General features: G+C 47.2%; 1 protein-coding gene across 1 annotated transcript; it reads right to left on the bottom strand.

Moving 5' to 3' along the window:
* Positions 1-7,775: 7,775 nt before the first annotated feature.
* On the bottom strand, positions 7,776-9,703 carry LACBIDRAFT_239030 (uncharacterized protein; the record flags this gene model as incomplete). The annotated part of the gene is made up of 9 exons (XM_001886462.1): positions 7,776-7,796; positions 7,851-8,083; positions 8,140-8,231; positions 8,285-8,558; positions 8,617-8,765; positions 8,822-9,149; positions 9,202-9,319; positions 9,379-9,469; positions 9,522-9,703. 9 exons carry the CDS (start codon positions 9,701-9,703, stop codon positions 7,776-7,778), a joined length of 1,488 nt encoding a protein of 495 aa, XP_001886497.1.
* Between the last annotated feature and the right edge of the window lie 1,561 nt (positions 9,704-11,264).

Genomic DNA, 11,264 nt, shown 5'->3' with positions numbered 1-11,264 from the left:
ATGTCTATCAACTGGCTGGTTTGGAGGTTATATGGCTTGAAAATGGGTGAGTGCATTGCTATTCATCGGGATGCAGGGTCTGTTTGCATCCGGCGGAGGGTCTGTGCACCAGGCGCATCACCTCAATTTGGAAATGACCCAGGCACAGATTTCAACTTTGATGGGTCCCTGCCCAGGAACAAGCAGGATAACTGGACCATCCCTGTTGCGGCAATGCCTTTTCACAATATGTGGCCCTGCATGATGAATACTTGGTTACCTCTGGTTATCAGCAACAGAGCTCATATTGTCTGAAGGACCATTAGATTTGTGGTGTTTTAGGAGGTAATGTGCAGTGCTTAGCTTGGCAGAGGATAAAAATTTGGCAGAGGTTGATGGCAGGTTGGTTCTGCAGAGTGTGATAAAAGAATTACATCACTGGCAGAGAAATGTTTGTTGGTGGGTTGCCCTTGCAGTGTACTTAATTACCTACATGTCTGAAGCTCATTCAGATAGGCCATTATGTTTGTGAAGGCAATGTGTGGTGGCTGGTCCTATTGGATATTATAAAAAGAAATTACATCACCGGTGGGGTAATATTTGCGGAAGGATTGCCCTGCTGGTGTAGTTAAATATCTTTTTGAAGTCAATGTGTGAAACTCATTGTAACAGGCCATTATACAAATTTTGCTATGTTTGTGGAGGCAATGTGTGGTGACTGCTCCCACATGGTGGTCCATCGGAGTATTGTAAAAAGAATTACATCATTGACAGAGCAATATTTGCAGAAGGATTGCCCTGCCGATGAACTTAATTTATTCTATTATAAAATTTTTGTTATGTTTTCGGAGGCAATGTGCAGTAGGCTGGTCCCGCATGGTGGTCCGGCGGAGCATCACAAAAAAAATTACATCACCAACGGAGTAATATTTGCCAAAGGATTGCCCTGCTGATGTACTTAAATAGCTTTGTGTTTTTGTGGTACTCCACTTTTAATGCCTCAAAAAGAAAAGCACTACTCCGACAGAGTCATTAAAAAAAATACATTGAATCATTTTGCACTTCTCTGCCAGAGTCTTTTTTAAAAAACAGCACTTCTTCGATGGAGCTTCATGATATATATATATATTGCTCTAGACCTCCAGCAGAGCTATTAAAAAGAAGGCATTTCATTTTTCTTTTATGCTACCAGCAGATACTCTCCTCATTGATTGAAACACTTGGTTATCATTTTCATTAGTTCCCTTTAATATACATTGCTCTGCTGGAGTTGTCATTAAAATATTGCATTGCTCCGCCAGCATTGTCATTAAAAATATTGCATTGCTCCGCCGGCGTTGTCAAAAAAATATTGCATTGCTCCGCCGGAGTTGTTAAAAAAAAATATTGCATTGCTCCGCCGGAGTTGTTAAAAAAAATATTGCATTGCTCCGCCGGTGTTGTCAAAAAATATTGCATTGCTCCGCCGGCATTGTCAAAAAATATTGCATTGCTCCGCCGGAGTTGTTAAAAAAAATATTGCATTGCTCCACCAGAGTCATTATAAGATATTGCATTGCTCTGCTGGGGTTGTCTTTAAGAAATATTGCATTACTCCACCCAGGTCTTAAATACCTTTGCAGATTGAATGTGTGGAGCCTCTTCTGACAGATCAATCCAGTATTTGTCATTTATGCAGAGGCAATGTGTGGTTTAGTCCAGTGGAGTGTCTTACAGAAATTTCATGTCACTGGTGGAGTGGTCCGGCGGAGTATCATAAAAAAATTACATCACCAGTGGTGAAACATTTGCCTCACTGGTTGAACTAAACACTTTTGGCAAAGGAAATGCATGAAGCCTCTCCTGACAGAACATTATAAAAATGTTATCATTTCTTTTGGAGGCAATGTGCAGTGCTTAGTAGCTCCAATCAAATCATAGCAAACAACATACATAGATTGACAATATTATGCATGATTTGTATGAGCCAGGCTTGTAATTCTAAGTGTTCATTATGATCATGACCGCCGGTGCAATATTCAGCCCCGGCGGAGGGCAGCTCCGTAGGAGGATATGGCAGTCAAGGTACACCCGGCTACTCCAATCATATGGGGCATTGTTGCTGATGGCCAGCCCATGGTTACTGGGTGATTGTACAGGGTCTGGCCGCCCCTTCCATATTGGGGCCCCACCATCAAACCGGCCGGGCCAGCTGGGCCCTTACCACATGGTTGTTTGTCAGGGCCGGGTGGCCCATCACTATTGGGCCATGATGACTAACATAACTGCTTCGTTCTCCTCATTAAATTCTTGTAGTGCAATAGAGCGGTGTTGAGAGCTAAATTGCGGCTCCGCATGGACGGAGCTCTGGAGATATTCGGGGGTAGTCGAGAAGGGGCCACAGTATGCAGCGTCAGATGAAAAGCCCTGGTGCAAGCGAACGACACCGTCAAGGGCATGGTAAAATGGCCCACTAACGATAGGACCAACGACAATTTCCTCCGAGGAAATATAGAGGGAGCCCGCAGTTTCAAAACGAAGGGCAAACATGACCATGAGATGTTCAGCGACGTCGAGAACTACCCATTCCTTCACATTCATCGGAAGATTGTCCCATACGTTGCTAGCAGAAATTCCTGGAAGCTTCAAAGTATACGATGTTAGCACATGTCTGATACCGACTTTCTCCATGATCATGTATTCCGCACCGACTGGATTAGCCGCATCCGAATCCCATGTGAAAACCTTTGGTACTGGGATGTTTGTGTGCGCAGCCAAGTATTTGAGGGTTGCGACCTGAACTTCATAATATTAGCAACACACACATGCAAACTATATAGACACTGCAAACCTCTGACTCCAACTTATCTCTCGGGAATGCAGGAGCCGCAACGCGAACGACTCCAACAGAGGGGGCATATAGAAATCTGCGTGCCACTTGCGGTCACCCGTTCGCAGGTGACCGCAAGCGTCTCGCAGATAATCAGAAAGGATCGCAGGTGTTGCAGGTGTCACGCAGATGTCTAACAGCACTTCATCAATTCAAATCAAAAGAAATGTAATCTTAAATTGAGAACTCGAAGTGTGCGCTACTGCGAGTACATATGCCATACAAGTCCGGAATACGTTGTTCTACACTAGAGTTTTGGTTCTTTTTCCTTTTACTTTCTCTGATATTTACTTATGCCAACTCGCAATTTGACCGCAGGTGGTTCGCAAATATCTATTTTGTGTGCAGATGCTCGCAAATGTGTCTCGCAGGTGTATCGCAAGTGATGCGCAAGTTGCACGCAGGTGTACGCAAGTCTCGCAATGGGCACTAATTCTCGCAACTGTATCTTAAATGTGTCGCAGGTGTGTCGCAGATGCATCTCAAGTGTACCGCAAGCTGAACGCAACTGTATCGCAGGAGGAACGCAGGCATGCCATTGAGTCCACACATATTTGCCGAATGTCAAAAAACCCCACCTTCAAGATGTATAGCGAGGCGGAGATCCTTCACAGGGCATGGGACGTTTGGATCCCTCGTTTGGTGTGGAATCAAATTGGGATGGGAAGAAGAGAGCGGGGAGTGAGTCTGGACAAGAGGTGAGACTGACATTGACTAATTTCGATCTAGTTCAGACCTAAGTACATTGACTTTACGGAACCAGCCCTAGTCACAAGTCTCAAGAAAAAAACTCAACCACAACCGCGTCCATTAAAGCAGAAAAAGGCTGACTAATAGTCATGGCCTCAGACAAAAATTGTACCTTTCTGCCTAAAAATAGTTTTAGTACAGACCTATAGGCACGAACTAACGTGTTCCAAAAGAACCAGAGAAATTTATACACGTTAAACTAGAAGGATAATCATGGTGCTCAAGAAAATACGAAGAAATACCAAAGAAATATGGCATCTCAGCGAGGTACGCTGATGCTCGCAGATGCCCGCAGATGCTCAGCTCAATAACTTCAATCTGCACGCAACCGGATTATTCTGCACGCAGGTGACCGCAGATTTCTTTTTTCGGTTCGCAACTGGCACACAACCAGTGTTCGCAGGTGCCCGCAGATGGCACGCAGATTTTCCTATGCCCCAACAGAGGTTCCATCGTCCTTGGAAATATCGTAGACCTAAGAGCTTTGAATGCTTGAGACAACAAAAGAGTAAGAAAGGATATATACCTTGTGATAGCCCCCTTGTGCCAATTTCTCGATGGTGCAATTTGCGTTGAAGTGGGAGTTGACAACGCCTCTCAGCCCAGAGAGGCTGAATGTGTCAGGAACTCCTTCACCGTCATACGAAAAGGTTGATGATGCGTCGTCGGAGGTGGCTGTCATTTATCTTATGTCGCCAAAGTCTTGAACATACCGTGAAACGTTATCTGATGGAACCAAGATGAACAACGACCGTAGAGTTCAAGATGGACCGTGGGACGAGCTAATATGCCTCACTGTGACACTCAGGTCCAGGCTGGTCACAAATGTCACTCAACAGCTTTACATCCCTTGAGTGCCAACCTGCGCATCATCGAGTCTCGAAACTTACCCTGCAATACATACGCCCCTCCAGTTCCGAACTTGAGCACACCGAGGCTGAAAGAATGGAACCTGATGACTACTTGGTGACCATGTTACTTATGTTCGAAACTCAATCGAAATTCATAGTACTACTTATGACCATAGTGTACTCATCGCACCGTGGAGCACAGCCAAGTGAGTCATGACCTCCTTCTCGAAGCTGTATACTAACATCTTGAACGGTGTAAAGGCCGCACTGCGGAGAGCACAGAATCTGATTATACTCATGTGTGGTCATCCTAACTTGAAGTACTAAAACATCAGTGGTACCTTAAGCGCGACAACGGGAGGACTAGGAGACCTGTTTCGGTTGCAGGATGAGATATAATCCTTTTCATTTTGATGGACCAACGGTCCATCATACAAATCCTGAACGAGCACTCTGGTCGCGACGTCTTGCAACAGGGAAGCATATTTGTTACCAATGACTTAAAATTTTGCGTCAACGCGGGGGCTCCTGGAGCTGGATCTTCTGGATAACGAAAGGATAAACATTGGAGGCACACCGACTCAACACCAGTCAGGTAATACATTAAAAATGACTTAATGTCCAAATTTTGCCACGGTACTCATCAACTGGCAAAGGTATTTGAGGGCGCACCCCCGTCTCGGCGTCAACTTTTAGTCGACAACGCGGCTGATCTTTGGAAGGATTTATCCCCATTGTAGCTTTGCACGTATCTCCAAGTGTTCATTATTCGGTCACCGCAAATTGGGAAAACTGTTTCCGATTGGTCATAAGTTCGTCGCGTTGCTCATTCCCCCTCTGGCACTTGTTGAGCTAATACAGGGAGACTCTGAATCAATAGCCCCATGCGGTCCAGTTGCACCAAAGTCCAAAGTTAACAAGTTGCAGAATTTTTTTCCACGTCGAGAAACCTCTTCAAAAACTTTCTTCTGTGTCCGCACGTCCACCAACAAGCCAGGTAAAACCTACCCATTGGATATTCGATTTCCACGGGTGAAATTTGAGCCCCTCGACTCCCACATTGAGTTTTATCTCAACGCACTTTCCAGGACATTTGAACCCACGTAACCTCAGAATCGCTCTCAAAGCGCTAGGAGAACAGCTTAACTGCGCAATCAATAATGTCAGAGCTTTTTATTCTGCTCCAGGCTTCTTTTTAGAAGATTTGTTGACGGCCAACCCGTCGCTATCGAAGGCAACTCCGCCGACTGAGTCGGACCCCAGATTTTACCTAAAACGATCCCGCTGGACTGCCACCAATGATCTGCTGAGTGCTGTACTGTATGACGTGGACACCTCGAACCCTAATGGAAGCTTATTTCGAATGTTGATTTGCTTATGGGGCTAGGTACTTACATGCTGTGGGGTCCTGTTGTTTCGCCATCTCTCCCATAAAAGTAGAAGAGGGAAAGCGAATCTCTCTCCTTTTGACCTAGCACAAATTTTCATGGAACCAGAAGCTAGTGGCTTTCCCCCCACTCTTTGTGAGTGGTGTACCTTCCCCTCGATAGACTGTCCGCTTCATAACACCCCCAAAATCTTGCCATACAGAGAATCTGATCCCTCCTCGATCTACAACGAATTGAGGCATGGGATCAACCCTTCAGAGGCAGGGGGAGAATCATCGACTCTGCGACTTCCGCACTCAATTAGTTTCGCGGAAACCGAACCCGCGCTATACAGAGAGCCTGGTCCCTCTTCGCTCCACTACAGAGCTAACCCTTTTGAGGCAGATGGGGGAGAATCACCGACGCGACTCCCGGACTCGACCACTTTTTTGGAAACCGATTCTGCGCTACACGAGGAGCCCAATTCCTCCTCACTTCACAACGAAGTGATCGACGGGATCAACCCCTCTGATTCAATGGGGGGAGAGACATCGACGGCGCAAAACCCTCGATTGATCGTAGCGTCGGCGGCGCAGGTTGCGGCTTCCAATAGTCGCAGGAAAACAAATACAGGCCGATTTCCTTGTGATCTGTGCTCGCAGACTTTTACTGCAAAGCACAACCTCCAAAGTCAGTCTGATATCGCCCCCTCGAAATCTCGCAGCTACTGATATATTCAGTAGACCATTTCAATTCTCATTATCGAAGAAAAAACCACCACTGCGAGCCAGATGGCTGTGGGGGTAGCTTCACGACGAAATCTTCTCTGAAACGCCATGGTAAAAGCTGTAAAGGCAAAGGTGTAGCCGGCTGAACTGTCACGGAAATCTGTAGATGAGTTTCGCAAGTGGATGGCATAGCCTGATAGAACGCTTCCTTAGAACCCTATATACCTGCACATTCTTTATATCTACTATCCAACGTAAAACGCACCCGCATAACTTTCGTTAATGTAAAACGCGTACCTTTTCAGAATGCCGCGGCCTATGACTGGTTCCGGAGACTGACATTGCGTCAGAAAGAAAGTTAGCGGATTCAAAACGACTTTGATGTTCGAGCATGCAGTTAGTGGTTCAACCACATGCACAGCACAAGCACGCATTGGGACGAGTGGAAGACTTGACGTCCCACTACTTATTCCGCAGCGGTTGATTTGGGATTGACCAAGGTTGATGTATGATGGCTGTGCTGTGGACGCTGACTTTCTGGAAATTTATGTTGATATGTTTTAAGTACGGACTGCCAAATAGACATACTGAACGCCACCAGAAGGATCACACGTCCACACAGGTCAGTCAACAAGCGTCTCTCGCTTTTTGTGTTCACAGCAGAGGGGGATGGTTTTTGTCCACGGGAGCGTCCGCCCCCATCGCATCACCACCAGTGTGTTTCCCCGCTAGCTAATCCGGAAACGCTGATTCTAGCGAGAAGTTCAGTGTCCCAGTCAGGCTTCGCCAGGCGCCGAGATGTCACCCTTGCACTGTCGCCATCATCCCGTTCCCGAAGTTCAGGCACGTCAACAGCCTTTTGGGCTATTGTGGGCGAACGGACCCAGAAAGTGGGGTAGGCCATATTCTAGACGAGATGAAGCCTCTCCCAGGGATAACTAGAGCAAGTCGCTCATAGAGGGGACCATCCGCATGGATCTCCAAAGAGCTTCTTTGGTTGCTATAGAGTATTGGTCTCGGGTGAAAATATAGGGACGTACGCCCCAATCTCTGTAAAACCGCCTAGCTGATGTAAAGCTATGGAGACTCCTATTCGGGCAATCTGGGGAGTAATCAAAAAATGTTCTGGCCATCTTACAAGTCTTTGCAAGACAGGAAATAATAATGAGAAGAGGTGCATACGTGGACAGACAGTGTAGACCAAACAACGCGATATAGCAGCACGATGCTCTCAAACAGAGTAACGGAAGAACTAATTATAAGCACGATTTAGTGAAGCATCATAGGTAGAGACAACAATACTAACCGAAGCATCATCACCCTTTTCGTGTTCTTGGAATTTCTGTTCTTCGGAATAAGACTCAAGAGTGAGGCCCTGCGCCATCATCTCTGCGTCCCTACGGGAATTTTCACGCAGGAGGTAGCGGTGCATGAAGAGGCAAAGGAAGAAGCTCAAAGTTAGCATGCCAATCGAAACAATGTGGCCTTGTGCAAGAATCGGTAAAAACGCAGAGATAACGCCACCGAGGTGACCGAAGCCTGCGCAGAAAATAATCAGGTCCGTCAGTTGTGAGTGATTATAACAGAGGACTTACCGATTTGCATGGCAATACCGACTGCGCGCTTGGTAGATCCACCGATGTTGTTGGCGTTCCAAGCGACGCCGATAGGAACATTGGGATAAACCCTGGGAACAAGTCAGTTAGCGGGAGAAAAGGAATAGTGATGGAATACACTGACCCGGAGATTACCAAGAAGGCACCCGCATATTGCACATGGGAATCGCGGGTGGAGATCATTAGGACATATCCAAGGATAGCGGGGACGCAGAAGAGCATCATGTAAGCTCCACGTCTCTTCGTTTTATCCGAAATGAAACCAGCAACGATTGTGATGATGCAACCCAAAACAGCTGGGGCAACTGTCATGAGCTGGGTATAATCATTGAAATAGTCCATGTTCTTGACGATGGTGGGGAGGAACCGAAAGATCGAATACAAAGGAGTATAAATGCCTAATGGTTGTTTTCAAAGTTAAAGCTTGACTTGACGGCGAATGGGGATATCACTCACAGATGGCGATCAATATGTGAACGTAGATCTTCCAGTCTTTGAAAGCGGACGTGATATACCTGCTGTGATGCTCATTAGACAGAGAGGGATGGTCTTGTACAAGGCGCTCTTTCATCTGCGTGTGCTCGACAGCCTTCAAAAACCTTGCGCTGTATGGAAGAATAGTATCAACAGGGGATGGATAGGAGACGTATGGCCGACTGACGTCTCAGGACCGTCGTGGATCAGGAATTTAGCCAAGAAGGCTACTAAAATTGTTGCAAGCCCCTCCAAGATAAAAGTCCATGCCCAGCTAGGTCTACCGCCGATGCCCCCCATGTATGAAATGAGATGACCAAGGAGGCCGTTGAACGAAACACCAAGCGTAGCTGCGGAGAAGATAATGGCCATACGGAGACCGCTTTCATATCTGCGATACCAAAAGGTGACGTAGAAGATGATACCAGGGAAAATACCGCCTTCGGCAAAGCCAAGAACGGAGCGAGCGACGAGGAGGGTACCAAAGGTTTTCACTGTACCCATCAAGGTCATACCTAGAACGACTGTCAATTGACTAAGGGAAAGCCGAGGAAAGGACAAACATACAAAGACCTGTGGCCATGGTGATAATGCAGAGCCAGCGGGATGGGCCGATCTTCCTAAGAAAGAGATTGCTTGGAATTGCAGCTACGGCGTAGAATGGAAAGAACAGCGCGAGAGCGACCTAACATTGGACGTGACGATAAGCGAGAGGAGAAACAAACTTGACAATAATAGTCGTACGGAGTAGTCCAAACCCTTCATCTTGAGGTCTCTCTGTAAAACGGTGACCGCGCGGAAGTTAACGATATTGGTACTGTCCAAAAGAGCGAGGCTAAAGCACCACTATAAAATGACAGCTTGACGTTGACAAAGTGAAAACTCACAAATACAAGAGAGCAATGAAGGGAATGAGGTTCCAGTCCAGTTTGCGGAGGAGCTTAGCAGTACTCCTCTTGTCGAAAGTTGGCCTCGGAGGTTCGACGTGATTCGACGTGGGCTGATTAACGCCACCGAATTGTTGGGGGGGAAAGAACCCGTCCCCATATGCGTCTTGATCGAATGGCATCTCGAATTTGGGGGTCGTCGATGTTGACTTGTTAACGCCATCGAATTGTGAACTTGAAGGGGTGCACCCGTTCCCATCTTGGTAGATTGACGTCTCGAATCTGGAAGGGCCATCAGCCCCGTCTTGAGGGAATGGCATTTCGAGCCCGAAGGACCAGGTCGTCAACGTTGTTGCACGAAAGAGAAAAGCAAAATTCAGGGGTCCGTCAAGAGTCAACCAAATCTCTTGGCGTGATCGGGCTGATCACGAGAAGGATGAGGGTGAAAGTCGGATTTCCAGACGAAGGAAAACTGTAGTACATAACGTGTTGCCAGTCGCTAGGCTGCTCGCCTGTGAATATCCGTCAATGAAGCATTGTCGTGCTTGCCAGTGCGTGCAAGATCAAAACGATGCAGCGGAGAAATGGCAAAATTACAGATGTCAACAAATGAAAACAACGTCATTGGAAGAGACCTACCACGGTCAGGAACGGTAAACCAGTCTACAGCGCGCAATCGGAGAGCTCGACGTCGGGATTCTTTGACGCCCAGCCTACATCCAATTCTCAGTCCATAAATCTCACAGGTAGAACAATTTATCAACACGTCGAACACAAACAGCCAATGGACGACGGCCGAAAAGGAGGTAGGCCCCGAAATCATACACATACCGTTCACGGAACTAGGGCCACACCATCTATGGCTGGACATGAACGGAGGGTATGAGGGGTGTTGCGAAGGAAGGCACATAGCTCATGGAATGTGAAGCGACTTGGAGCTTGGCGCCTGGTAAAGTCTCCTACGACATTGAAATTCTGAAAATCAACGTGCTCTAAGCTGCTCTAGTCTCAAGATCAATCACTCGAGAATGACAAATGCACCACTCTGAGCTAGAAGGAACTGATACGTTGACACTAGAGTGGTGAAACTCTATCTCCTTCGTAGCCCATTTGAAACTAACAGACGATTGAAACAGAACCACAACAACCGATGAAATCACCCCCAACTCCGCCAATGCTTCTGAATCATGCATATATGCGTCTCAACCTCTGTGCTCGACATCTTATTTCAGCATAGAAGGTCCGTTAGCTGATGTCGCCTAAGAAGCTTTGAGGCCCCGGAAGTCTCCCCTCCGCCCCAACTTCGACCACACCCAATGGCGTCTCGCAAGCAAGGGCGCGATGGCGGTCGAATAGGCCTCCCATGTTCCAGAGAGGACTAAGCTTGCAGCCTCCGTGCCGCCTGTTTTTTGGGCGTAGACTTGGTGAAATTGGCCAGTGGGGGCATGTTTGGGTGATCGGACTGGGTTGGAGAAGGGAATGGCAGAGGTCGGTTTGCCACGTTGGCATCTCCCGTCTTGTCCATCCGATTTTGAAGGAGGTTGCTCTCGGATTGGGGCAGCAAATCGTCTTCAAACCCTGCCCCCTTCTTCCCCTCCTGCTTCGACGATGGGCAGGGAAAGAGTTTGCCGCCGTAACTTTTGTGCCCTTCATACCCATTAGCATCTCAGCCATAATCCATCCGCATCAGGCTGTACGCGGTGAATGCATGCTGTTGCCCTCTAGCATTCTACGAGCGTTATT

This window comes from Laccaria bicolor, genomic scaffold (genome assembly GCF_000143565.1).
Source record: "Laccaria bicolor S238N-H82 LACBIscaffold_38 genomic scaffold, whole genome shotgun sequence".
NCBI lineage: Eukaryota > Fungi > Basidiomycota > Agaricomycetes > Agaricales > Hydnangiaceae > Laccaria > Laccaria bicolor.
Note: the sequence above shows the minus strand (reverse complement) of the source record. Positions and strands in the feature narration are given on the sequence as shown.